Source organism: Pelecanus crispus, chromosome 14 (genome assembly GCF_030463565.1).
Source record: "Pelecanus crispus isolate bPelCri1 chromosome 14, bPelCri1.pri, whole genome shotgun sequence".
NCBI classification, from domain to species: Eukaryota; Metazoa; Chordata; class Aves; order Pelecaniformes; family Pelecanidae; genus Pelecanus; species Pelecanus crispus.
Genome location: NC_134656.1, coordinates 2929634 through 2957500, shown reverse-complemented (window position 1 = coordinate 2957500; position 27867 = coordinate 2929634). Strand labels below are relative to the sequence as shown.

At 48.4% G+C, this 27867-nt stretch overlaps 1 protein-coding gene across 1 annotated transcript in view; it reads right to left on the bottom strand.

The window, feature by feature from the left end:
- Nucleotides 1–17919, bottom strand: part of NKAIN4 (sodium/potassium transporting ATPase interacting 4) — a 53491-nt gene extending 35572 nt beyond the window's left edge. Inside the window, exon 1 of the mRNA XM_075721193.1 lies at nucleotides 17866–17919. Within this exon, the coding sequence (XP_075577308.1) occupies nucleotides 17866–17919 (54 nt within the window). The remainder of the gene's footprint in view (nucleotides 1–17865) is intronic.
- Nucleotides 17920–27867: the final 9948 nt, after the last annotated feature.

The following is a 27867-nucleotide window of genomic DNA, read 5'->3' as shown; positions in this document are numbered from 1 at the left end:
CTCTCTGAAGGCAAAACACCTTACAGAAAGCCACCTGAAGCTGTTTTGCTTGACCAGGGGAATAAGAGCATGAGAGTTTCTTGGTGTCCATGTAGCGTGGCCAGCAAAGCCCCACTTTTTGCATAGCTCTGTGTGTCAGAGCACCCCTGAACTCAGCGGGACGCTCCCCAGCACGTGTGGACAAATGCTCTCTGCGTCACTGATCTTTTGTGGAAACAAAATCTGTCGTGCTAGATAAAGCTCCCCTCCCTCCTCTTTGCTCGACGGTCCCTCTCCCTCTGCTCCGCACCTTCCACCCGCCCCGTCCCGGGCCGGCTCAGCGGCCGCTCTCTTCCCGGCTCCCTGGGGCACATTGCGCTGGGAGCTCGAGCAGCTGATCCCCTTAATTAGGTCACGAATAGATCACGCGTAAAACACTTGCACCAGCCAGATCCTCTGAAGGAAAAACATGCAAGCTCTGCAAGCGGGGTAAAAGCTCGGGAGAGGAAGGATGCCAAGGCTGAAATAACTCTTCAAAACTTTGTCCGTAGGAGCCCTGTTTCAGTTTCTGCTCAACAGCTGGGTCCCTGCTCCCTGACACTGTAGCTAAGTGGTAGTGTTGCTTTAATTTCCTCTTGCTCCTGCTGCAATGCCAGATTGCTTGGATATTCGTAAACAGAAGGAGTTTAATGAAAATTATAATTAGAGCCCTGCGGTGCTCTTGCAGGTCGCCTTTACGCTGGGCTGCCTATTTACATTACAAATCAGGCTGGTGTCACTGCGGAGTCTACAGCGAGAGAAGAGAATTCATTAAAAGGGAAGCGCAGGGTGGATGAGAAATAGGGGAGAAAGAAAATTATGTCGTTATTATTAATAATCTAGGAAATTGGGATCTGCCATGGTCTTGCTGCAACTTTGCTCCTAGAAGGAAAGCCCATTTGTAATCATCCTGCAGCAGGAGGGGAGAGAGCACAGCCACTCTGAAATTTCCACTGGTAATTACGTACAAACGGACCCTTTTTGATAGAGCAAGACGTTATCTCCCCTACCAGGACACAGAGAAGTGCTCTTAGCACTTCTGCTTCCTAATACCTAGCTGTGAAGTTGCGGGGGGGTCAGGGAGAGACAACACGTGAAGCCGAAGGGATGCATTTCCCGTGATTTTACAGCTTTCCCTTTCCCCCTGCCAGCAGCTACGTATGATGCTTTTTGCCCCACTGCGATGCCACGGGCAGCAGCTCCTTGAGGAAGACAGAAGCCCTCCTTCAGCGAAGCACTGGAGCATCTGCTGACTTGAGGCAGAGCGTACGTCCAGCTGCAGTCGTGTGCCGAAGGGCTCTGTAAAATCTGGGCCTGACAGAGCAGGAGAGAAGATTCCATGGAAACAACACGGAGGCATCTGGGCGTCAATGCACTGACATCCAGCCCGGCTCCCGCACAGGGCAGCACAAACCGGTGTTACCCCAAATACGGATCGATCTCCTGGGTTTGATTCTGCTCCTGCTGCTTCCACCGAAGCCCTGCAGCACAGCTGTTAACTGTCTGCTTTCCCATCTACGTAGTGGAATTGGAAATATCACCCTCATTGTACACAGAGGATAGCTGGAGACTTGGGTTGTGTTTGTAAAAAGCTTCTTTAATATTTCATACTCATCATCCTGCATCGGCAGGAACCGCATCATCAGCGCAATGGTGTTTTTATTGGATGCCCGCCTGCCCATAAAAAGAGGTGGCATTTTCGGTTGGGGACCTCCCCGCGACGGTCACAGCACCAGCTCCCTCACCCTTCCCATCACTGTCACATTCTCAAAGCAGAGAGGTGAACTCACCCGGCTCCCGTGCCTGCACCCCCCCAAATTCAGCCCCGTTGATGCTCCAGCCGAACCCCGGCGACGCCCGGCAAGGGATGCCGCGCCAGCCCACCCGCCGCGCTCCCCGCTCCTGCTCGCCTCAGCTATCAACCGCACCTCGCCCTCCGCGGCCCCAGGACGTAACTTTAGTCGAATAAACAGCTGGGAAGTCAGGACAGAGCAGATGAGCCAATGCTGCAGGAGTGACTGGGTTTATATATCAAAACCAACCCAGGAGACTTTCCCCCCTGCATGTCGTGGCAATATGCAGAAAGTTTTCAGGCAAATTAGAAGCTGGAAGTATTTTAGGAGTATGGCTGCAAACGGGCCAAGTGATTTGCTTGCATTTCATGCACGCTATTGTCAGGATAAAACGACCCATACTGCGACAGCTGAGTTTTAATCATCACTAGTAACACTCTGTTGTTTGTGCTTTGCCAAAAAAACAACCTAACATAAAAATGTGCTTATTTCATTTAAAAAAAAAGACAAAAGAAAAATATCGCTCGAAAAAACTATAGCTGAAAAAACATGTAGCCATTTTTTCAGCTGAAAAATAAATATCAGTGAAGAAATACTGACCAACTCTCCCCTAATGAATACACTAGCAAACTTCCAGGCCTGTCATCAAAGCATGAAATGAAAAAGAGCTGTGAAGAAAAGAGTATTTTGGACATGAAAAACATTTAGCGGTCCAGCTTCTGGTTCCAGTAAAATGCTTTCGACAGGAAGGGTTTTAAATTGGAACAAACAGGAAAACAACTATTTTGTTACAAATAGGGACTGTCAGAGGCTTTCGGGGTATTGCAGGAATTTTCCAATAACCACAATTCCCCGCAAACAACTTCCCTTCTACAAAGTGGCTAGAAAATGAATCAATCGCTATTGACTTTCATCTTCTGATTGCTTCACTGGAAGAAAATCAGTCGTGCTTAAATAATTGATTAATTACCTTAGTAATTACAGGTAACAAGCCTGTAAACCTTCCCTTGCCTCCCTCAAGACAGGTAAACTAGGGATATTTCAGTTTTCCAGCCACTTTAGGAGGCAAAGCCAGTTTTGGCTTGGGGGTGCTGGTCGACAGCCGGCTGAACATGAGCCAGCAGTGTGCCCAGGTGGCCAAGGCGGCCAACAGCATCCTGGCTTGTGTCAGGAATGGTGTGGGCAGCAGGAGCAGGGAGGTGACCGTGCCCCTGTGCTCGGCGCTGGTGAGGCCGCACCTGGAATGCTGTGTCCAGTTTTGGGCCCCTCAGCACAAGAAGGACATTGGGGTGCTGGAGCGTGTCCAGAGAAGGGCAGCGGAGCTGGGGCAGGGTCTGGAGCACAGGGCTGGTGGGGAGCGGCTGAGGGAGCTGGGGGTGTTCAGCCTGGAGAAGAGGAGGCTGAGGGGAGACCTCATCGCTCTCTACAACTACCTGAAAGGAGGGGGCAGGGAGGGGGGTGTTGGGCTCTTCTCCCAAGTAGTTAGCGATAGGACGAGAGGAAATGGGCTCAAGCTGCACCAGGGGAGGTTTCGATCGGATATTAGGAAAAATTTCTTTACGGAAAGGGTGGTCAAGCATTGGAACAGGCTGCCCAGAGAGGTGGGGGAGTCCCCATCCCTGGAAGTGTTCAAAAAATGGGCAGAGGTGGCACTTGGGGACATGGTTTAGTCTGGTCTACCCTTGATTGGTTTAGTGTGGACTTGGTAGTGTAGGTTAATGGTTGGACTGGATGATCTTAAAGATCTTTTCCAACCTAAACGTTTCTATGATTCTATGATTCTATGTGCGACCCAAGATGACTTTCAGGCATCACTGGTACCCTCAGCACGGCCCCGGCAGGGTGGCCCCTGCCGCTCGCGGAGGCAAGGAAGGCCGACCACCTCCTGGGTTCCTTCCTTGGCTCTAACCTCCCCGCGAGCATTAGAGGCTGGGAAGCTGAGATCCAGCTCTCTTTTTCTAGGTCAATAAAGGAATAAAACAGAGACACATGTGAACTGCTCAGTAAATACCTAAGGATGAAAAGTTAGATGCATTTGAGGCTGGAGTTCAGCCTCTCTCTTTCACGGGTTGACAAAGCAGCTTGGGAAGTGCAATCCGCTCCGGGCAGTCATTCAAGGGTTAGAGCGTGTCTCTGCTACAAACAGTGCTGAGCGCTGGGTTCAAAGCATGAGAGTGGGCCATGGCGGAATTCGCTAAGCCCGTGTCTTTCTCATGCTCACCATTCCCTGCACCGCTGTTTTCTTGCTATACTTGAGAGGAGTTCAATGGAACAAAAGATTCTCATCAGGGATTTATTAGCAATACAGTATCATGCTAAAAAAAAAAAAAAAAGCTAAGGTTTAACAAGTTCTCTCACTTGTATTAATGGCATTGACCATATCATCTTTTGTGCGGCATCCCCTTTGGTTTTTTGCTCTTCAGTCCAAGTAGATGATGAAATGAGACCCATGATGTTCACTTTGATGGAGGCGAGCTGCTGGCTTTCCAACAGTGTAAATAAGGATTCAGTGCCTTTTAAGAAGCATTACTTTTAAAGGAAAGCCCTTTTGAGTGAGGGCTAGAATAGGGTTATTTTCCACATGACCAAGCGTCAAAAGGAAAGCGGCAGCCCAGTCCATGCTCTTATCACCCTCCCTGAGTCACCCACTGGATAGATTTGTCACAAGGTGAAATAAGAGCGAGTCCTCAATTTATTATCATTTTCTACTTGTCCTCCTTAATGCAGTTCCTGCCACGATGAGTTTGCTGTGGGAAAGTGGAATGAAACCAGGCCTTTCAGTTTGCTGCTAAATGGGACTGGGGGGAGGCGTTCGGGGGGAGGGAAAATCTTCCTCATTATAAAGGGAAAATGTGCAACGCGGGGTTTTCATTGGATGCTGCCCAGCCTCCCAATTAGGATGGCTGAGACAAACAGTGGCGTTATTATATGTAACTGTTTATCCAGTGTCACTCAGCCATTGTTTATTTTATGAGCATAATTTATCTCTTCTGTTGTGCTACCCAATTTGTTTGCATTTTCAGTCCGGTCGAGTGTCTCTCCTTTATTGCACACATCTTTTGGCCTCCCACCAACCGACTCTCCAATTAAGTTTCCAAGAGTGTCGCACAATGGCCAGGCTCCTCCTGCGCTTCATTTTTCGCATGACGTTTGCGTCTCCCTCATTTCTGCGCTGCCCCTACCCCTCCCCTGCTGACTCGCAGCCCCTCAATGGCTCATGGTTTATTCAACAGCAAAGCTGAATTTCTCTTTTCCTTCTCTTTTTCCCTCTTCCTCCCCTCTTTTAAAATAGAGGCTGGTCAATAGATGCCGCTTCGGCAGCTCTGGAGAACAAAGTTCGTTTGCAGCAAATCTTCAGTGGTTGCGTCTCTGCAGTGCGAGAGTTTGGTGACCTTGCAGCGACTGAACACCAAACCATGGGGCAGCTCAGACGTGGGGCACTCGTGAACTCTTGTGTCTCCTCCGGCCACGAAAGGGGACAAAGATTTGCCCTCTATTAGCCTGCGTTAGCAAAGCTTCAGCCGCACGTGGCCCTGCCTCCCCGCTGCCGTTATCCCTCCCCTTGGAGGTGCAAGACGATTCCTCATCCTTGGAAAGATGGCATCTTTGCCTTGTCCCTACTCCAAACTTTCCAAGCAGTTTTTTCAAGTCTTTTGATCTTCTTGCTTGCAGGTCTGTCTGCAAGGATTAGCTAAAATAGAAAAGTGCTAATCCACATTATGGAAATTCAAATCCTTGCCGCTACATTAAGTAATTTCAAGGAAGTTTAATCTGGCAAGACTCTGAGGTGAACTCCAGAACAGTGATAACAATATCTGTGCATCGCCTCTTCTGCTGGCGTGACAACGCTGCGGTGGTAAGAAGCAGCGTTGTCCTCCTTATCATAGCAGGCTGCAGACTATCGCTATTTCTGATGGGGTCTGGCAAAACCCCACTGAGCGCTCAGCCCTGGGTTACCGTTGAACAAGAGGTTTACTGCTGCATTCCCATTGAGTCTGCCAGGACTGGTTTTCCAGAATTTCTGCTAGAAAATCTGTAGGGTGTCTCACCACCAAACACTGGAGCTCCATCTGAAACACTCTTTGTTTGCAGGTTAGTGTCCAAAGCTGGGAGTGAGGAACTTTACATGGCCATGGGAGCCACCATGAGGGAAAAACTTGGCAGCTGCAAAACCTGGGCTACGTCTCATGCAAGGAAGGCACCCTTTGGCTAAGCGAGTTTACTGCCCCTCCACCTCCTGTCACTATAAGCTGCTTCAGAAATTCATCGTACTTTAAATGATTCACTCAAGTATCCATTCAGTCCCAGTTCATAGATTGCAGAGCCTTTATTACACAGCCATATATTTAGCACTGGAACAGTTCTCAGCAGTTGTAACAGCCCTGTCATCTAAGGAATAAAACAAAGAGCCATTATTCATCAGAAGGGAGACACAGTCTTTATTGTCTGAAGCCATGGCAGAGTTTTTATATCACCCTATCTATTCTTGCAGGCTGTCACACAACTCAGTTTTAAGCTGTTTCAGTGGCAGCCCTGGAATCCTGAACACTTCTGTAGCTTCTCATAGCTAACTTCCCATCTAATGTCGTTTTAAACTGACAGCAGGACTGATCCTGAGCACACTGAGTATGGCCAGTGACTTAAGAGCAGGAAGGTTAACCTCTTCGGAAAAGCTTGAGGTAGGCATTAGTATCTGGCTAGGTCAGGAATAAAAGCCATGCGGGGTTATTTAAAGATGTGAGGAAGCATGGCTGGAAGGAGCAATGGATGAACATGCATTTTGGGCACTGATTATATCCAGAAGATCTGGGTTTGGGCTCTGGTCTGATGGCAGAGCTTTGTGTAGACTTGTTGTGGTTTAGCCCCAGCCAGCAGCTCAGCACCACGCAGCCGCTCGCTCGCTGCCCCTGCCCCGCTGGGATGGGGGAGAGAATCGGAGGAGTGAGAGTGAGAAACACTCCTGGGGTGAGATAAGAACAGTTTAATAATTGAAATAAAAAAATAGTAATGATAATAATAACAATAGAATAATAATAGTAATAATAATATCCAAAGCAAGTGATGCCCAATGCAATTGCTCACTACCCGCTGACCGATGCCCAGCCAGTTCCCGAGCAGCGATTGCTGCTCCCCGGCCAACCCCCCCCAGTTTCTATACTGCCCATGACACCGTATGGTATGGAATAGCCCTTGGGTCAGTTTGGATCAACTATTCTGCCTGTGCCCCCTCCCAGTTTCTTGTGCCCCTGGCAGAGCATGGGAAGCTGAAAAGTCCTTGACTGGCATAAGCAGTACTGAGCAACCACTAAACCAGCAGCGTGTTATCAGCATTCTTCTCCTACTAAATCCAAAACACAGCACTGTGCCTGCTACTAGGAAGAAAATTAACTCTATTCCAGCTGAAACCAGGACAAGACTGTAGGACCAAGAACACGCCGAGGTGTGCATGCCAGCTGTCCCGACCTCACAGCGGTGTGGATCCTGCAGCCCTCCCGTACGGTGTCGTGGTTTGCTTGGTGCTGTATGTCCAGCATGGAGCTGGGGGAACCAGCCTGGTTCTCTGGATCTAGACATCTGGGGGTTAGTATCTTGGGATGTACTCAGCATGAACCACCCCCCACCCTGCCTAGCATCTGCCTGGCTTCCTCTGGGAAGAGCAGGTCAGATTTTGGGCCAGAAGGCCTCTTCTAACGTTCGTTTCTGTGGTGCAAATGAGCCCATTAAATGCAAATGAAGCAGCACCATTCACAGAACCGACAACCATCAGGGTCTCCTCTGGCTTCTGAGAGCATCTGAGAATCCGCGGGTGTCAGCAGGAAGGCAGGATAAAGAGCGCGCAGAACAGATACCTCTGCGGAGGTGTCAGCGCCGGGGCTCTCGCCAGCTGTTTGCGCAGCAAGGCAGCCCCATCCTTCCCTTGAATGTCTCCTCTCAGAGTAATGAGATGGGAAACTTGAAGACCCGGAGTCCTAAAAAGTGGCAGACATTTGAAACAGAATTGCCCTTCCCCAGCTTTGTAATTTGTTTTAAGGCCAGCAGTCACATCTCCAAACCCCCATGCTCACTTTTCTCCACATGCTCGGGAAGCAAAGGGCACATAACAGACTGCGAACTCCCGTTACGCTTCTCCCAACACTCGCTCTCCTCCCTGCCGAACAGCCAGCAATCGCCCAGGCTAATTAGCCAAACTGTATTCTGCACATATTTAGCATTTCTGAGTAATTAGGATAATCAGATTTCTCCCTTAATTCTGTACATATACAATATAAGCAGGTGTATCGCCTTTCCCACAATGGTGTCACAAAAAGTGTGTTGTCGGCCGGAGCTAGGGATGCCAGCCACCTGTCAGAGCCCGCTCTCATCTCACACATGGAAATCTGTTGCTAACGGATTACCAGTAGCCACGGGAAATTAGGAACTGGGTTTGATTTGGCTAAGTAGCCAGTAGCTCAGATATTCATGCAAGCTATCTAAATGCACAGAGTCTTCAAATCTGGCCGGAGATTTGGGTGTTCTCTTCGCCATCCTCCAGGGAAGAGCTGCAGGAGAAGCTCTTCTGTGCTGCAGTTGAACAGGAGGCGTTTGGCCCAGGACCTCAAAGGTATTTTGGGTTCTGGGGAAGTGCAATAGTCCACCCAAGTCTGAGGACTCAGGTCTTGGTCATCCTCCACAAATTAATTGGTTTAGTGGTGGACTTGGTAATGTTAGGTTAATGGTTGGACTGGATGATCTTAAAGGTCTTTTCCAACCTAAATGATTCTATGATTCTGTGGACCTAGACCTTGTCTCTGTGGACCTGTTAGCTGGTAAACACACACATGTGGTCTCTGCTGCTTTCAAGGCCTCTAAATGAAGGTCAAAGCCAGTCAGAGCAGGCTAGCTCTGTCTTGTCCGGCTGAGGGAGTGTCTTTGGTTCAGGAGGAGTTTTTCTCCAGTCAGCTTCACTCAATAATTCCTTCTCAGGAGGGCAGAAAAGCTTTTTTAAGTGCTCACGACTACATCCTGGTTCTTGGAGCATTTGGACGTGGTGCCTCCACTGAAGTGGGACTGCTTCCCTCTTAGTAGAGTATCAAGGGTCCAGCATCTCTGAAAGGAGGAAAGGATGCTCCCAAGCCTCACAGCACGCAGTTAGGCACTCCTGAGTATCTGGACCACAGCAGTAATATTAAGGAAAGACCCTGTCACATGCCCTCCACAAAAACACCATCTATCTGCTGAGCTTCCTGTAGGGGAAAAGTTGGCTTGTGGACCTTAGAGTACAACCCAATATACTCCCAACACAAAGAAGCCATTTCTAATGTGCAGGGCAATGCTCTCACTGTAGTACTGTAGAAACAATGTCCAAACCTCCTAAATACAAACAAATCCAGTCAGGATTTAGATTCCTCCTGGTCTCCAGGTAGGTTAACCGTCCTAGTACTGTGACTGAGCTCTGGTTACTACAGAGGTAATTTTCAGGTGGAGCTGAAGATAGACAGTGACAAACTGTTAATTGTGGTGAGGCTGTTTATCTGTGATGGATGAACACACATACAGAGCACTCCATGCAAGGTTACACTCAATATTTTATAAGTTCTGTGTGGGTAATAAAATGCTCCATCCGCTTCTGTAGTGTCCTCTATCTCACCTTCCCTGTTCAGATGAAACGGTGCTTGCAGATGAACTATCTCCAGAGAACAGCACTTGGGAAATATAACTCAGCACCAGATGCTTTAATGGGTCCATGGCTGTTGTCAAGAATCACCAGAGACACACGACAGGTCCCTGTTCCCCAGAGAAGGGTCACAGGAGGCTTCTTCCCAGACTTGGTATATTTGCTGTAACTGTGTGTTCATCTGAGCACCAGCATTCATTTTTTATTAAGTGTACTTGGCCCTTGAGGAGAAGTGTAACCCAGCTATCCTTAGTAATATTCAATTCTTGTTCTTTTGTACCTTCAACCAGGTGACTGGTTGCCCAAGTGCTCAGTAACGAAGGAGAGAGTCTGTCCTGTATCATTCAGACCTACCTCCCTTAGGTCAGTGATGTCCCAGGTCATTCGGGGATGGCACAACGACGGGGAAAGAGACTTGGAGAACCGTGCTGAGAAAAGAGATCCTGTTGCAGAGCAGTGCCCTCCTAGAGCTGGGAGACGGAGCTCATGGGCATCAATGTGGGGTGTGGGATGGAGCAACCCAGGATGAGGAGCCTGGCCCACCCCTCTCCAGGCATCCCATCTCCAAGGATCTCATCAGGGGGATCCTCAGCTGCTTTCTTGTCTCCTCTGAGGACAGTGCAATGGGAAGCAAGTCTGCATGGCGAGGGGCTGCCCCAAAGTGCCGAAAGGGCATGAAGGCTGGATCCCCACACACACACTCAGCCCTCCCGCTCCATCGCCCTGCAGCAGGACTGCCTGCTGCCGTAGCGGGGCGGCAACTTGTGCTCCCACACCAGGACCTGGGTGGGCATCTGTGTGCTTGCTCCGTTGGTGCAGAAAAAATATGATGATGGTCCCGGTTTTCCAGAGTTTTGAGCATTGGATGAAAAAAGTGGAGAAAAAAAAAAAGAGGGGAGAAAGCAGATATTTTGCTGGCCTGAGAGAGCCCGGAGAGCAGGTGGGAAGCTGCCCGCAGGGCTGGGCAGTCACTGGAAGGTGGCAGAGGAAGCTGGCACAGCAGCTCCTGACGTCTGCCTTCTCCAAGCAGGTGATGAAGACAAGCTGTTGCCTTGATTCCCACAGTATATTTTCATTAAGCCGTGGCAGATGGCAGCGGAGGTCACCGCTTCCACACCATCATCCTTTCAGCCGAAAGGTGTCAGGGAATCTGACACCTCAATTACTAAACCTAGATTCACCCAAACAACATCCGCGATGAAGGGGGAAGGGGGATCAGAGAAGCTGCTCTCCTAATTTCCATGAATCCTCACCTTTGAGAGAAAATCTGGGACGTGAGCTTCCCTGATAAACAACATATTTGTGTCTCACATCCTGACACAGAAGCAGCTGTGCTGAGAACAAGCCACAGACACCAGGAAAATGGCAATTAAGTCCTTGTGGAAATGAGACCAAAAAGCATCCCTTGGAAAAGACAGTTGAAGGTAATGAGCTACAGCGAAGTCAAGGGAGGATCTCTCGGTCTTGCCCCAGCAGAGGACTGCTGCTCTCTCCTCTCTAGCCTGTGAAACCTCGGAACATAAAGCAAAATAAAACTTCTGGGTTTCACTTCACCAGGACTTTCTGATCGAGCCCAGGACTCAGCTAACCCAGGGAGAAGCCCAAGCAACATCACCATTGACTTTTCCGAGTTCAACATGAAACACAAATCCGATACGCTGGTGAGAAGCAGCACCTTTGTTGAAACCCCATCTCAAAGATTTCTGCCACATATTTCAATCATTTCAGTTTTTCTCACCTCTACTATTAATACCCACTTTCCTATTATTACTTTACTAGTGATTCCCTACATTTACTACTATTAATCCTTGCTTTTGTAATCCCTACTATTATCCCTGGCAAGAAGAAGATGAAATAAGATTCTGACCCTTATCAGAGCTCAAGAATCAAGAGCAGCAGAAGTCATTTATTCTTACGGTGAAATCCTGTGAACTTTAACGTAATTAAACATAATGTGATTCCAGAATGATTACAAAATACCTCAGATTGGCAATTCTGCAGGGTGTTTATTCATTGAGTTTCCTTCTACAAAAAAAAAAGCAAAACACATTGGCCTATGAGTAGAAAACAAGTCAACTCAACAAGCCGCCACCCTGCAGGAACGCCCAAGCCTGTGTTTTCTCTTTGAGGACTTCTCCCCTTAAACCCCAACACAAGTTGGGGGAGACACGATGACGTCAGAAATATTGGGAAGATGAAAACTTCCAGAGTGTACAACTCCAAAGAAAAAAAAAGAAAACAAAATACCAAACCAACTTCTTTTTAGTGAGACTGTTCAACTTTTTTACAGAAGCTTGAAAACACTTCTGAAAAGTCCAAAATATTTGGGGTTTGGCACAATTAACCCTCCCCATCATTTTTAGCAAACATTGCTAAATGCCAGAGTATTTTCATTTTTTTTGCCCAGAAATGTCCTTTTTTTTCCCTCCTCGTGTTCTGGAGATGGGGAATGAGAGAAGAATGCGTTACTTTTGAGACAGAAGTTTCCACTTTGTTGAAAACTCTCTTTCTACCAAACTTAAACACAGAGCCACAACCTATGTGGTCAGGCGTGCTCCTCACACCTACTGCAGCCCAGGAGGAGAGGGGACAATGGGAATCCCACAAGCATAAGGACATTAAATCACAAATTATCTCTAGGGGTTTTTTTAATAAGAAAGAAAGGTTTAGTTCTCCTGACCTCAAACCCAATGTTTTGTTAATGGGAAAAGGGAATGCTACAGCTGGGGCACTTACTGCTCGCTAGATCATATGCATTTTCTTAAGTGCTCGAAAAGCTATGGGCTATTCCAGGGTTTTCCTGGAGGAAAAGCGATCACAATCTGGCCTTTGTTACCCAGTTTATTCTCCAAGAGTTCCTACTTGAGGGCCCCTGGAGCAGATTCTTGGAAGAGCTCCATTTTGCAGCCCAGCCAAAAGGATCCGAGTTTCCGTACATTATTAGCACACAATGGAGCAACGTCAGCTCGGGGCTGGCAGGCGCAGCGCTCCCTTAACCCCACACCGGCCGGGGGGAGAGGTTCCCCATCGGGGGAAAACTGCCTCCTTCTCTTCTTGCACAGCCCTGGTGCTCAGAGAGAGGAAAAAGGGGAAGGCAAAGGAGCAGGGAGTGGCCGGGAGAAATCGGAGAGCGGTCAGGCAAACGTACTGTGTCAGCCAAAAAAAAGCCCTGGTTCTCCAAGAAGAAGAGTTGACTTCAATACCACCCTGCCCTCAGCTGCTTTGGCTTGGCCTTTGCCAAATTTAATTCCTGATCTGAAAGGGCTGGATGGGTTTGCTTAGAGGGCACAAAGAAACGTGGTTCCTGTGAGGCGTTTGCAACCTCTGCCACCGCTGTGGGAAACGTGGATGTGGGCTGCCAGGCAAGGTGCAATCTGCAGTGGGGCACATCTGAAACACGTGCCCCAAGCCCCTCTTCCCTTGTGCTGCCCAGAAGCTTTCGGGCTTCGACCACTGTGCTACAGTGGTACTGACTCCAGCTGCTCAGGAAAAAAAAAAAAAAAAATCTGCTCATGCAAAAATTCAACTTTTTGTAAGAAAAGCTCCACAACTCCAAAATTAAAAATGTTTGCCAGCACAGCAAACATTTGCCAGCACATTTTTGATCTTTCGCCAAAATATTCTGGCCAAAACTTGGGAGAAAAACTCAGAATTGTCTATGGAAAGCAGATACTTCTCATGAAAATATTCATTTAGTCAAATCCCCAGGTTTCTACTGAAAGTCAGCTTCAGTGGAAAATGCTGACGAGCTCTATTATTGGCACAGCTTTAATTTTCCTTTGTCTGGAACAGACACGGAGAAGACAGCATCTGTCAAATGTAGTCTTTAGACTTACGTTATTATTTAGCCTGGAGTATTGTTCAAGGACTTCAGGAAAGGTTCAAGGCATCACGGGGCTAGGTGCTGTGCGTATATGCAAAAGACAGTCCCTTCCCTAGAGGGATTATAATTAAAGCACAAAACGTGGAGGAGATAAACAGCTGGGGAGAGCCCAAGGTAATTTCGGAGTGGTCCTGAGCGGCGTGATGAGCAAAGGGACGCCCGCGCCTCCCCTCGCACCTGCTCTTGCCTTGAACGCTTTGTGCTCAGCCGTGCCACAGCTGCGCGAGCTCAGACCTCCCGCCGCAGATGCGGCAAACTGGCCCAGCTCCGGAGGCAGCCGCAGAGAAGTGGGTCTCCCCACCCTGCCTCCAGCTCGGCGTGTCCCTGGGATGGAGAGGAGAAAGCCAAGGAAGGCATCTCCGCCACCCCCAAAGTGCAGGTGCCGCCGCCCTGCTTGCTCCTTCCCTTGGCTGGGAAGACGCTCTACCACCCTCCCTCTCGCAGCCCATGTGTGCCGACCCGACCGAGTCCACCTATTTTAACTCAGGCTTTTTTTTTTTTTTGCCTTGCCTTGCCGTGCAATCCCACCCGCCTGTCTGCCACACTCCCCTTTCTGCCCTCACCCCCCGCGTGCTCTTCATCGCTTTACGCCTGGATCAAACCGACGCGGCCGCTTTAGTTGCAAGGGAGTAGTTAGAGACGGATCTGTGCTGGTTTCAAATAGTTTCCAAAACTGGTCACCCCCTTCTGTAAGAGATTAAAAAGGCATCGCTGAGAAGGGAGCGAGGCAGAAAGAGAGCATGAGGAAAATAAATAAATAAGGGTATATAGTTACTTTTGGTTAGTCTCAACACGCAGTGCCGTCCCAGGGTGCCTTGTTCTGTGCTCATTTGAAGTATTAGTCACTTTTTCCATTAGAAGCTCTTATTCTGGGGGGATTTATAATGTATCTGTAAAATTGTCTCCAGGCTTTGCTTGGCATCTGAGCTCTCAATCCACAGACAGAATGTAAAGAAACTACGGTTGTTTGATTTATTGGGACAGGGCACAGTGAGGGAGGGAATTTTTCCATGCTCGGTAGAAATAAATTCACATAGCGCCTTCAGTGCGCAACCACTGACTGCTCCAGAAAATACACTGTTTGGGTGCAATCTCACGCTGGCAGGGAGGAAAGCAGCAAATCAATAATTTGTTTAATATCTCCCTGCCCGAGGTGCAGCCCTCGTTTGTGGTTTCTCACCATGACCCGCCCAGTCCCCAGTCCCGCTGGGTGCGACAGTCTCTGTCATAGCACGCGGGCTGAGGAACCCTGCCCTTGACAAGCCCTTTTCAACCCCAATTTCTACAAGGGACGCTTCTTAACCCTCTGCAGAGGCTCTCTTACACAGTCCTGATTTTTTCCTGGGGAGGCCTATACCTCATGAAAGTTTTGCTCGTGTTTCTTAATACACGGCTGCCCAAAGGCGGGGAGGGATGAGCAAGGGCTGGGAAGCTGCTGTAGGTAACGGCAGCCCCCGATGGCAGAGGTGCTCGGGCACAGCGAGAACTGGCAGGCGACGACACCCTTGGGATGCGCAAACTCTGGGCTACCAACACCCATCGCCTTGCTGACGGTCCTCCTCTGCGCCACGGCCGAGGATAAGCTCATCTGCAGGGCGGCCCTGACCCGCGCCAATGCTCACCCGAACTTCTGCTGAAGGCAGGGGTGGGGCGGGAAGAGGGGAAGGATTGGGGTCAGCGACGCGCACCGGGATCAGGGGGAGGGAGAGCCAGAACCTTCTCGCAGCCTCCCTGCAGCACCGACCGGCAAAGCAAGAGCCTAAGGTGGACGTTTCAAGGAAACAATAACGTAAAATTGGAACAGGGCAAATTATTTATTCAAACTACAGCCTGCCCTCCTCCCTTGATTAGCAAACCGCTGGGGAGTCAGCCCTGATTTTCTTCAGGCAGCCGCACACGGCTCTCCTCCTCCCTCTGCGCCACGAGCGCTCAGCCCGCGGGGGGCTGAAGATCTGGTTGGTATTCGCATTGTGTAGCGGCGCCTTCAATTCACGCGTTGTTCTGCTCTCCGACTGGATCACAAACTTTTTCTTCGGGAGTGTACAGTGCAACCATGAATATGTTTGTTTTCTGCCCTTTTTTTTTTTTTTCCCAGGGAAACATTTAGGCTGCAACGTGCAAACACTTCCCCACATGCTCACTCAGCTACTTGCACCTAATAATAAAACAATCTCTACGAAGCATTGCAACTCAAATTCCCAATTTGTTGTTTGTTTTTTTTTTTGCTGGGGGGGTTGGTGGTGGTGTTTTGTGTTTCCATTCATTGTTTATAAAAAGCCCTGGTGAAGCCTCGAGGAACAGACATGAGAAATGTAAAGAAACATAGGGGTGTGCTGCAAAACTGAAGTGGGAAATCCCAGCACTGAAATCCTCTCCCCATCTAAGTCAGAGGCAAAGCATCCAGTGACCGCACAGGAGCCAGGATTTCACCCCTGGGACTTTGGTAGTGGCAGACACGGTCCTTGGCAAAATACAGGGAAGACCGTGAAGGGTTCAAAGTATCAAATGAAGCCGAGCAGAGACACGAGAGGAACAAAGGAAGTTCACGTCATTATAATTTATTGATGATCTTGGCCCGATTGCTTCAGTGTTTTGTCTTTGCAGAACCCACCCTGAGCAGCAGCGAGTCCTGCAGGTCACTTGGCCGTACTGATGTGGAAGTGATGTGACGAATTACAGACAAAGTTTGCTTAAAAAAAAAAAAAAAAAAAAAAAAAAAGTGCCAGGCTGGATCTGACCCTCACCCAAGCACTTGCTGGGAACCGGCCAGGATCTCCTGACCTCACCCCCATCGGAGCGCAGCTCCAGGAATTCCCTCACCATAGTTCACATTTTTCCAGCTCTACCAATTCACCCAGCAAGTGCCATGGGAAATCGCTCTGGCCAAGGCATCCAAACATGCTTAAGAATGAGCCAAACCAATTCTTTTCTTTGAGGAGGAGGGTCTTAAGGAAAATAAAATGCTGGGGGTTCTTTGTCCCTGTATCTTGGATACGAGAAAACTCCCACGCTTGTCAGAAACAAGAACAGCACCAGCAGCTCATGGCTTTTTCTCTTTCTTACTCTTTTTTTTTTTCCCTTTCTCCAGTGTGCGTGAGTGCGTGCTTTAAAGCAGGATGACATAGGGATGGGTTTAAGAGACAGTGAGTGTTGAGGTGCCAGTTTCTAATGTAATAGAGGGTACAGCTTCTTTCTTCTGTGATCACGGGTGAAAAATCAAAAGAAATAATCCGGGAGACTAAATACACTCCCCAGCCATTCAACTTGCTCATAAATATGCCTAGCGAGACGCTTTGTGCGCGAGAGAACCCCACCACTTCTATTCTGTATTTTGTTTAACTACCAGCCAAACCTTCCATCCACATCTTCCGATTGCGCTAGCCAGAGTTACCAGGGTTGCATTCTCACCCTCTTGCCCTTCAATTTTAGGCTGGTGGTTTATGTTTAAAAACCAGGCGGGTTTCTTCTAAGGAGAGGTTCTCTCCCACCTTCAGCAAAGCGCCCGCTCCCCGTCCCTGCGCAGAAGCCCCGCTGCTGTCACAGAAGCGACTCCAAAACAAAGAGTTTTAACTGGACTCATCCCTTGGCACTCGCTTCCTATTCAGCAGAACTTAGCGGGGAGCCTGCCCTTTCCTGCACGCTGCTAACGCTCCAAAATAAAGCAAATTTGGAAGTAGTAAATGAAATTAAATGCATAGATGCTGTCGTTTCCTTTTTAAGGCCGGAGGAGCCCTGGAGCCCATCAGCTATTGACAAGAAGGGGACCCTCCAGATCCAGGCTGGATGCACAGGGACCCTCGGGGAACAACCAGACCTTTGTTTATCGCTGCTCGCACCGACACGCACGCAGATGTCGTGAGGACGAGGAACCCGCGCCCACCGCGGACCACGCTTTTTGCACACCGGGGAAGTTTATTCCTAAATAAATGTCTGCACATTTATAAGCACGTTCTACCTAAGCACTTCATCCCAAGGAGGTTTGAATCAATTCCTTCCAAGCCAGCAGGAAGCCCTCCCGTGCGGGCGAGCAGGGTGGGATACAGGCGAGCCCCTTCTCGCAGCTGGGCGTGCAAGAGGCTGAAGGGACCGGTGGGTTTCGGCACCCATGAAGTTTGGGTTGTGGTGGTTTGCGACATTGCCACCGAGCCCACTGGGACTCCTTTGATGGACTGGTTTGGGTGCGTTTGTTTTTTTTTTTAGTTGTATCTTATAAGCAGAAACTTATGAATTGAGAACTTTTGGTTGTTTTTTTGTTTGTTTGGGTTTTTTTTTTTTTTTAAGCGTTTCTCCGAGTTTTAGGCATCAGTAAATCCCCCCGCGCAGCAAAGCGTCCCCGGAGCGCAGCCTGTCATCCCTCCACCTTCCTCCTCCGAGACGAAGTTGAGGAGGAACCGGAGCCTTTACCGGCCCCGGGCCAGCGGGCACCGCGGGGGTTTTGTTCCCGTCCCCGTCCGGGGGAGCCGAACCCCCCGTTCTCCGCCGCCCCCCCCACGTCCCCCCGGAGCGCCTCCACTTACCAGCTGCAAAGCGCAGAGGAAGATCAGGGTGCAGCGCCCGGTGCAGCATCCCATGGTCCCCGAGCAGCGGGGGCAGGGGCAGCCCGGCCCCGCCGCCGCCCTGGGGCTCTCCGCGCCCCGGCCCCGGCCCCGGCCCGCAGCTGCCGGCGGGAGCGGGCGGGAGGAGGCAGAGGAGGAGGCAGCGAGGTCGCGGCGGCTGCCGGAGCCCCTCCGGGAGCCGGGGAGGAGGCGGTGGGGCCGGAGCTTAAAAGGGCAATGCCCCGCCGGCGGCTGCCGTCCCGCAGCGGGCGGGGGCGGGGGCTCCCGCCGGGATGCGCGGTGGGGTGGGATGGGATGCGGTGGGGTGGGATGCGGTGGGATGCGGTGGGGTGGGCTGCCGTGGGGTGGGCTGCCCCCGGCAGAGCCCTCCCCCGGGAGGCTGAGCCAGCCAGGGCAGCTCCTTTTCCCCTGCTGAGGGCTGGGGGGGGGGGGAGGGGGGGGGCAGCCCCTGATAATTTTTTCTTTTTTTTTTCCCCCGTGATGGGACGCTTTTCCCCAGGCGGTGCCGGGGGTGCCCGGTGCGCCCCAGGGCACCGGACAGGGAAGCTGTGTGTAGGACACAGAGCCTACGGGGCACCCTAGGTGACGGGAATCAGGAGCTCCTCTCCCCCTTCCCCAAATGCCCATCACCTTCCTCTCCATGCGGGTGCTGGCATGCTCCTCCTAAAAACCATGAAGCCCAGAATTAACCTTTTAGGTTAATTGTTCTTCCCGTAACATTTGTCAGCGAGAGCGCACATGGAAGACAAACTCAGAAAGGGGGATAAGACAAGGAATTCTTTCAACTGCACGTTTGTGGGTCGTGTAAAGTATATACCCAGGCTTGTGTGTGAATCACAGCTGACTAGAGCAGAGGGACGTAGGGGAGCATGTCTCTTCTTGGAAGAGCTTCTACATGAGCACCCTCTATGAACCACTTGCCATACCCCACATCTGTAGAAAACCCAGTCAGTCTACTTCAACTGCAAATAGTAGAGCAAATCCACGAGCACACAACCACCTCCTTTACACACCCAAGTCCTTCACGTTGCCTCCTCTCCAGAAGGAGGAGAAGCGGGGTCCAGAGGACACGGGAGCAGGCCAGCCCTCCCTGCCGTACACGTTTCTGGTCAGACCGAGGAGCAGGTCACAGCACGCACGGTGACTGGGACAGACTTGTTGCTAAGCTCAACACAACAGGATAAGAAGCTTTGGGAGAGACTCAGCTGATGATGATGCCTCTTTGCAACCTCCAGCGACTCCAATGGTTGCCCGACAGTTTGCTCTGCTCCTCTCAGGCCGTTCCTTCTTCCTCTGAAGCAAGTCAGGGTTTTGCTTCTGCCTCCAAAACAGGGTGTGACTTCGTACTGTGAGTGACCAGTTCTGCTCTCCTTTTAAATAAGCACTGCTTATCACAGTGGTGTGAGAAGGAGATGGTAGCTGAACTGGTAGAGGCTCTGTCATTTCACTCAAGGAAAGCATTGCCTGACGATACCCCCAGGGAGCAGGTTGAGTCCTAAAGTGCTATGAATGTTAAAAACCTTGTATTAACAACATTATTGTTATTCAAATTGGCCACAGGGAGAAACAGAACAAACAAACAAGCAAACTCTCAATACCTAAAATTAGGAGACAGATTCTGAAGTGATCACAAATCCTACTGGTTTTAAATGATAAAGAATATTGACTATGTGACCTGTGCACTGTGCATAACCAGGGCATCAATTAATGCAGTCAGATACAATAAAACACATTTTATTATAGGTGAAAGGAATACACCCAGAGAAGAAACCAATTTACTTCACCCAGAAAGCTGTGGACTGAAGAAACTTTGGCAGTATTTATATTCTCAGGAAGACGGTTTTTGGATGGCAGAGGCAATAGGAACAAAGACCGGTTTATTTTTTAATGAACGCAGATGAAACATTCCTTACAAACAGCATAGGGAGGTCTCCCTCTGCACTGTAGGGTCAGGCAACCTGACATCCGAATTAAAACAGGAGCTCAAGACTGCCGAGAGCAGGCTGGGGTTAGGCTGGTTTGCGTTACGTGCTCTGGAAACTGCTGGGAACAGCATGGGGAAGGCTGGGGTGCAGCCGTGCGGGTTAGTACCTGGCCTTTGTGCTGTTTCTTAAGGCTTCCTGCATCTCTTGTACCGCCTCCTGCTTCTAAAAACCTCCCATAAGCATCGCTGTTTTCCAACTCGGTTGTACTAGAAAGGAGGCATGGTGTGAAACAGCAAAAGGTATTGCTGCTGAAATACTAAGTTTGACAAAACAAGGATTTTTTCCTGCCTGCACTTCCATCCTGATAAGCTAAGTAAAAGGCAACCATGTGTTGGCTGGGACTCCGCATGCATCTGAAAGAAAACACACTCACCCTCCTTAGCTTATTAAGAAGGGTGCAACCACAGGGATAATGTAACCTGTATTTCAAAGAGAAAGGCTTAAAACTCCCAGAGCCTGATCTCGTAATCTTCACTCCTGTGATTTCTTATCTGCATTGGTGTAGCAGGAGGCTTGGACACAGGGGATCTGCCTTTAAGCATCCAGGTAGCCTCACTGGTTTCAGTGGGGCTACTCACATGAGGAAAGTTGGACATTTGCTTCAACACTGTGGTCTCCAACCTCTTTTGATTCTGGACACCAGTGGAGTTTGAATCTCCTGACAACAGGTTTGGTGTTTTGGTTACTCTTTGCAGGCCAACTAAAACGTCTCCTGCAGACCTCCTTTACTTCCTTCACTTCCGCCAGACGAAATATTAACTTAGCTGAATTTGGACCTAAGTGAATAAAACACATAGAACTTAGATCCTAATTAGGTTTATTTAATTAGCAGGTGGATTAACAAGGCACCATTGGATGAGGCAGTGCAGAGGCTGCCAAAGCACAGTGCCATCACCGATGTGCAGTAGACCACCAGTGACCCCCCGTGTGCCACTCTACAGCGGCGCTTGGCTTGGCACGGCCAAAGCAGCCGCCTGTATCTGCAAAAAAGTGTGCAAAGTCTTGACCATCTGAATTCCTGCATGAGTGCTGCAGGGCCACACATCTACCCTGGGAGTTTAACTCATAAAACCAACTACAACTCTAAATTAGCAGAAAAGAAAGAAAACCAAAATTGCTCAGCATCCTGAATTTTTTACTTCCTGGTGTATGACCTCATCCTCAGCTTTTGATGGGCGAAATGTTGCTTCGAGAGTCCAGTCTGGATATCAAGAAGGATTTCTCCTGATTAAGGGGTTTTGGATGGGGTCTGAGGGATTCTCAGCAGGGATATCAATCCCTGATGTGTGTACACAGAGCAAGGCGATCACAGGCAGCTCCTTCTCTCTCCATCAAGCAGCCATCAGGAGAAGACCAAGAAAAGGGAATTGGTCAAGCAGTCATTGCTGCAGTCCTCTCCAAATGCTGTGCCACGGGTACATTTAAGAGATCCTAGTTGTTTCTTTTTTTTTCCTGAGGATGTCCCTTCACTTTAAGATCCTGATGCACATACTGATCACATTCTGACTCCATGGATGCAATGAAATCCAGTTGGGAATCATCCTCAGGTTCAAATGATGCTCCAGAGACGGAAGGTCCCTGTTCTCAGCCAGTGCTTGGAATCAGGAACCTCTTCCCATCCAAATTCATTGTGCTGAGGAGGTTGCACGGATCCAGCTGTGCTGCTAGGGGAGATTAACCTGCAACAACGGGACCTTGTTATCTCTTGTTCCTGGATGATTACATCCAAATTACTTCAAGAAGTCACACATTTACTTCAGAAGAACTCACGAAGCAAAGTTAGCGAGCTTGAAACAAAGCAGCAGTACCTTACCACAGCTTGTTATCTCTCATATCCGCAGCCTCCTCGCTCTGACAGATCAAGATGAGCAATAGAGGCTAAAAGTATTCGCTGGGGACACATCTCTTCAGAGCCCAAACCCTGTAATTGTCACAGCTGCTGGAAGCTATAGATGGTCTCACATCCCACGATACACGTGGGGTACATTATTCCGCTCAGTTCATTTACATTCACCTCCTCTCCATTTTAATAACCTCATCTGGGTCACAGTGCCTTTACAGATGTCTGATCAAACACAGTGGTGTCAGACTACTCCAACCTTATCAATGCTACATCCAAAAGGCAAAACGTGCCTGTCCCGGCGCTTTATGACCTTACGAGCTAATCAGCCAGCCCGCTCCCCTCCTTCAGGGCAGACAGCAGCCTTCCCAAGGTGGCACATCACATCATATTTCTCTATCACAAATTAGAGGTAAAACCCGCTGCCAGTCGCCTGACTGATGGCAGCTTTCCACTGTGCACAGCAATATTTCGCAGGGGACACATTCAAAGCGATCAATTGGGAAGTCTTCGTGGAAGAGCTGGGTGAGCTGTGAAGCTTCCTGCCGCAGGACACCGTGGGTGCTTAAAATGTATACGGGTACAAATGGATTAGGATAAATCATCTTCCTGGGTGGGAGGAAGAAAGGGCACTAGCCTCTGCCCTGTCTCCTCAAAAGAGTAATGCTGGGTGCAGTGACAGGACCTAACTGCTGGCAACCAGAGGTTGCCACTGCTCACCTTGGGCAGCCAGGTCTGGCTTTACAGCCAGACTATAGAACTGGACTCTGTGATATTCCCGTGTGTCTTACTGAAGACTTTTTACACAGAAAAGGGATTACTGAATGAGCTAGAAAGAGAGGGAGATCATGAAAAAGGGTCAAGGACTTTTGACCTTCTAATTTTAAACTTGCAATTTTTTAAACCTCCCATTCCCCTGGGATAATAACTAGAGAGTTGTTAGAGAGCTCAGCTGCTCTGGGACTGAAGCCAGCTGAAGCCAAGTCTATGAAAGTAGAAGAGCTAAGGGGGGTGGCAAGAGCACAGGCATATCCTTCTTCTCTCCAGAGGGAGCAGAGAGGCAGAGAAGCCCAAACTGAGCAGCACTGCAGTGGTGCACCCTCGGCAGACAACATCCAAAGGAGCCATGCTCCGCTCTTCCCCTCCTTTTGCAGCCTGGTGAGTACACTGCAGAGAAAAACAGCCCTGTGAGAGCAAAGCACAATGTTGTAAAAATTGTTCTCATCACTACACAAGAAAGGAAACAATCTCAATGACTTTTATGCTTTGAAATGGTTCCCCAGCAGCCCAGGGCAATCTGTAAAATTTATCGGAGCTGGTGTGTGAAATCTGTCATTTTCTCTCTGATCCCTGTGAAGTCTTGGATGTTATGGGGGTAGGCAGCTCCTAATCAGGCTTTTCGGCATTTCTACACCACCATCATCTACGTTCCACATTTGTAATTCCCTAATATTAACTTGCTGAGCTGCACAACAAATTCTCATCACTCTTTGATGAGCAAGTGGAGGATGGCAGAAGTGGAAGGCAGATTCACTAAGCTCTCCGGTATGTCAGAATAATAGCAAGGTGAAGAATGTGTCCACATCGAGCTGATACATCTACCTTGTTTGTATCACCAAGGGCTTGTACAAAGGGAACATGACTGGTATTGTTCCTCCCCTGGATCAAACACATAGGCACCCGTTTACCGCTACAGCAGAGTCAAGGTTCAAATTCACACTTTTACAGCTTTAATAAGATGCCTTGATGATTCTGCCATAACATCCCACAAGCAGCCTTTCAAATAACTCTTATTCTACTTCTCCATGACTATCAAGGAAAAACACAGAGACAGAAACGCCCTGGAACCTGCCAGTTTTTCTTAGTCTGAGGGGGGTTCCTTGTGCCACGGACCATCACCTCACCAGAGCAGCAGCATTGAAGAGCCGCCCTCCTTCCCCGAAATTCCCAGTCTGTCTTATTTATGACCTGGAGACAGAGAATATGAAACAACTACTGAACGCCTTGGGGAAAAGCTGCTCAAGTTCGGGTCATAGCAGCTCTGGGGATTGCATGTTGGCGTTCACAGGTAAACGGCGCAGGTGCTTTCACAGGCACGGCCTCGAGTGGCGAGGAGGGAGTCCCCGAAGGGTTAATTCATGCAGGAAAAGCAAGCTGTCACAGCTGACATCCCAGCATCTCAGCCCATGCAATCTGAGTAGCTGGCATGATTGCAGCCACATTTCCAGCTGCAATTTCACTAGGCGGTGTGACCAAGAAGTAATTCAATGCAGCTGCCAAGGTCCCTGGGTATTGATACCAAGTGATTATTCAAGGGTTCCATGCAACAGTTGCATTTCTCAAATGATATGACAAAAAAAGAGCCTGAGGGTTGAGAGCAGTCTCCAATTTTGGGCAGCAGCTTAGGGCGCTCTTATTTAGACAAGCTGCTTCCCCATTTGCCTAGGAATCATTTTTTCCTCTCAACTGATGAAGAACTTCCCCAAGCCAATTTAACAAGTCTCATGTGATACGATGGAGAAGAAGCCTTTTGCAAAAGTCTTTTGCAGTGTCTTCTGAAGGACATCCACAGCAGTGCGTGCACGAGTGTACGGTGTCGGGAGCTGGTGTACATGAGTACTGCCCTGAGGTAGGTATGAAATGTGTGGTCAGAAGCTATTCAAACATGTGCATACACAAACCAGAGACACTTTTCTGCCATGTTTTCAGTGATATTCTTTCCAATCCCAGCCAGTGAGAGCTAATATGTCTTAAGAAGCCAGCAGTGTCAGGTGCCACCAGGCTGAAGGAGCATTTTTTACACGCATTTACTTGAGAAAGAATTAATTGCCTTGGAAATAAGCCACTTGAACCAGCCTCCCAGAGTTCATTCTGAATATCCACAGAGTAGACGCAGGCAGCTAGCAGCACCTCCAGGCTTTTTCATCCTGCCCGGACCATGCTAGATGGCCACTTTGGTAGCTTTGATTGACAATGATACAAACTGTGATGTGACACACACCTGTGTGACATTAACACGAAATTACAGCTGCGTGTAGTACTAGATGCTTGTTAAATAAAAGCTTTTGCTTTTCCGTTTGCTGTTTTAATATCAGAGGTAAGGCTTCCTGCTGTCTCATGTGAAGACTTTCCAAATTTTGTCTCATTCCTGAAATGAAAAAAAAAAAACGTGCATAGGCAGAAGGTCCGATGAGGGTCTCTAAATACAAGTAGCTGCTTAAGCTTTTTTTCAGCTCTAGCTATAAAGTGGAGAAAGATAATGAAAGGATGTCTTAGTAACCTGATTGCTAGTAGAAATGCACACATTAAAATGCACTCCCGGCTGCACGGAGGAGTGGGCACGGTGAGCTCAAATCAGAAGTGAGTTTCCTATAAATATGCAGTGGAAGGATGGGGGTTGATGACTCTCCTGATCTGGTCTGTGCTTTGAAGAGCTAGATGTGAAATTCAGCGCCGGAGGCTGCGGTGCGTGATCCATAGTGTAGGCAGGACTCCTTTTAGCTGTAGGGCTAAACTCCAGCTTCTCTTGCCTGACCACCGGTAGGGCTGTGCTGGTAATTAGATCCAGTTACAGGTGTTGCCAGTGTCAAGTTAACTGAGAAAATGTATCAGCAAAGCCCTTAAACACGGGTTTCTGAGCTGAAAAAGAAGGACAAAGTAATACTCCTTGTGCAATGAGCGGGAAGTGATTATTTTATTAAGTGCATGTGGCATTTCTGTAACCTAATGGCAATATTCATTGTAGCCTGGGTAAGGTTGCTGTGCCGTGGCTGCCAAATGCAATGCATATCAATAGCCCTGAATGCTATAATTAATAGTAAATAAATCTTATTTATTCAGCATAATAAATAATAATAAAAGAACCCCATTTAATAACAACCGGGCTGATGTTTCATCCCATGGCAGACAATACTTCACACATGACTTTTCTAATATTTTTTGTTAGGTGACATAATGTTAGTAGGAATGAGCTTCTGTCAAGATTTACAAAAATAAGACACCCCCTGAAGTCACTTTGAGTTCTCAAGCCTATTAAGTTAAAAATGAGCTCAAGTCGTCGGTGGCTCAGGTGACAGCCTGCTTACCGTTCACAGGGGGCTATCAGAGCATGCAGCACACAGAAGTCCCAAAAAACCCTCCAAGAGGCTGTCACCACATTCCCACCAATTAACGAGACTACTCACGGAGCGAAAAGGGCCAAGTTCAGGGTTTTATTGCTATTCACGCAGTTAGAGTTACATAAGTCATATGTAATGGCAACGCAGAACTTGAACGGTGACATTTATCATGCAAACAGGTCTATGCCTTGCTCCTCAGATTTATTGAACAGATTTATCTAACAAGGGTATCTATGTTTCTTTCTGTTCCCCCTCAATTTAAGCCTTGTGACATCCTGCACATTACTCAGATATAGTGGCTAATCTCAGGTGTGCTGGGAGGGAAAAAGGCAATAAAAATCTACGGCTTCTCAGTCCACGACGAGTGCTGCGAGTACCGAGTATTGTATTCAGCCCACACAGATGTTAATAAACAAGTCAAAATAGGGTTTTGTTGTTTCTCTTTTTCCTTTAATGTTTGAAGCTCATGCTGTCAGCTATTCTAGAAGAGAGTTTTTCAGGTATTTTTGTGCAATTTAAACGGAGTGGTAACACAGCTTCATTTATGTCAGGGACTGCAATATTTAATAGCCAAAATCAGGTCTTATTAATAGATTAGAAAGGGTTTGGGAATCTGTCAAAGAGGAAAAAGTGAAAATGAATGCTCTTTGCTTTAAATCCTGTTCCAGAGACTTTTTTTTTTTCTACCTAAGAAGTTTTAAAGCCATCATTCAAAATCATTAACTTACAAGCAAAATCGCACGCTAGGTAGGTTATCTTAATAAGCTTTCACTTGCTATAAGTCTCAGTTATGATGCACATATTCATGAAATCTTTGCAGAATTGGGCTCTAGTTGTTTTCTGTGCTCTCAGATGGGACCACCCTTTACATGTTTGAATATTACCCTTCCGCAGCCAAGTAAAATTACTTCTATCTGGAAAATCTCAACATGGAAAACAACTCAAAGAGACTGTGCCTGCCTTGTATTTTATTATTTCATCCTGTAATTTGTTCCTTATCGTCACATTTCATATGTGCTTGGCAGTGGGCATAACAATTATAACAATGGCAATTGTGCTAAAAATATTTGTAATGTAGTTTCAAGCTAGAATGAATTCATAACTAAAGAAAGGGGAGAAGTAGGGAATACAACGCAGGAGGCCTTCGTAAATGTTTCTTGTTGGCATTATCTATCATCTTAGAATAGATATTTGTCACACATCGCAGAGATGGGAAGAGAGCTATGCACCCATCCCAAATTCCGGGAACGGAGCGAACTGGACTTGCCAGGGAATGGTGTGCATTTATTTGCTTGCTAAGAAAGGCAAATGTTTGTGGCTTCCCCTCATTCCTACCGAAAACTGGATAGTCCCATCCCGCAGCCTTCTCTCACGTAGGTACGTCTTTGCTGCTCGCCGTATGTCACAGGTTAAAGGTGACTCCCGGTTCAGGGCAAATTGCAATATTATTACTATGGTGAAAACAGGAGCACTATTTTGTGCTTCTTTGGCGATAGCGATTCTGATCGCAGGAAGACAAAGCTGCCACTGCAAGAGTTTGCTGCCCAGGCAGAGCGTGAACATGCATGTTTGGTAAACCAAGAGCGCGGGATGCATCCGTCTCCCAGCCCTGCACCGCAACGGGTGAAAAATGTTGCCCAACACTGCTCCCCTGAGGCTGCGAGCACCGGCACTGCGTGCGCGACGCGTGTCCTTCCAGACCGACTGCAGAGTCACTGGACTATCTACCAATTAGAGGGAAAAACGAAGATTAATATTCTCATTTCACCCAATAATATCAGCGTCCGGATAATGGGAACCTCATTGCCCATTAGTTCATGTTTACCAGAAAATAATGGTGCTTATCAGAAGAGACCACTTTCTCCTTAACTGGAAGAGCAAATTAAGCTGAGTTTGCTTTGTATTTCGTACCCCTCCCTCTGTCCTGCATACGCACGCACATTTAAGGGCCCATTATCTTCCCGTTGATGCAGGGGGGTTATCTATGTAGCTACCATTAACGGTAATGAAAATGGCTCTT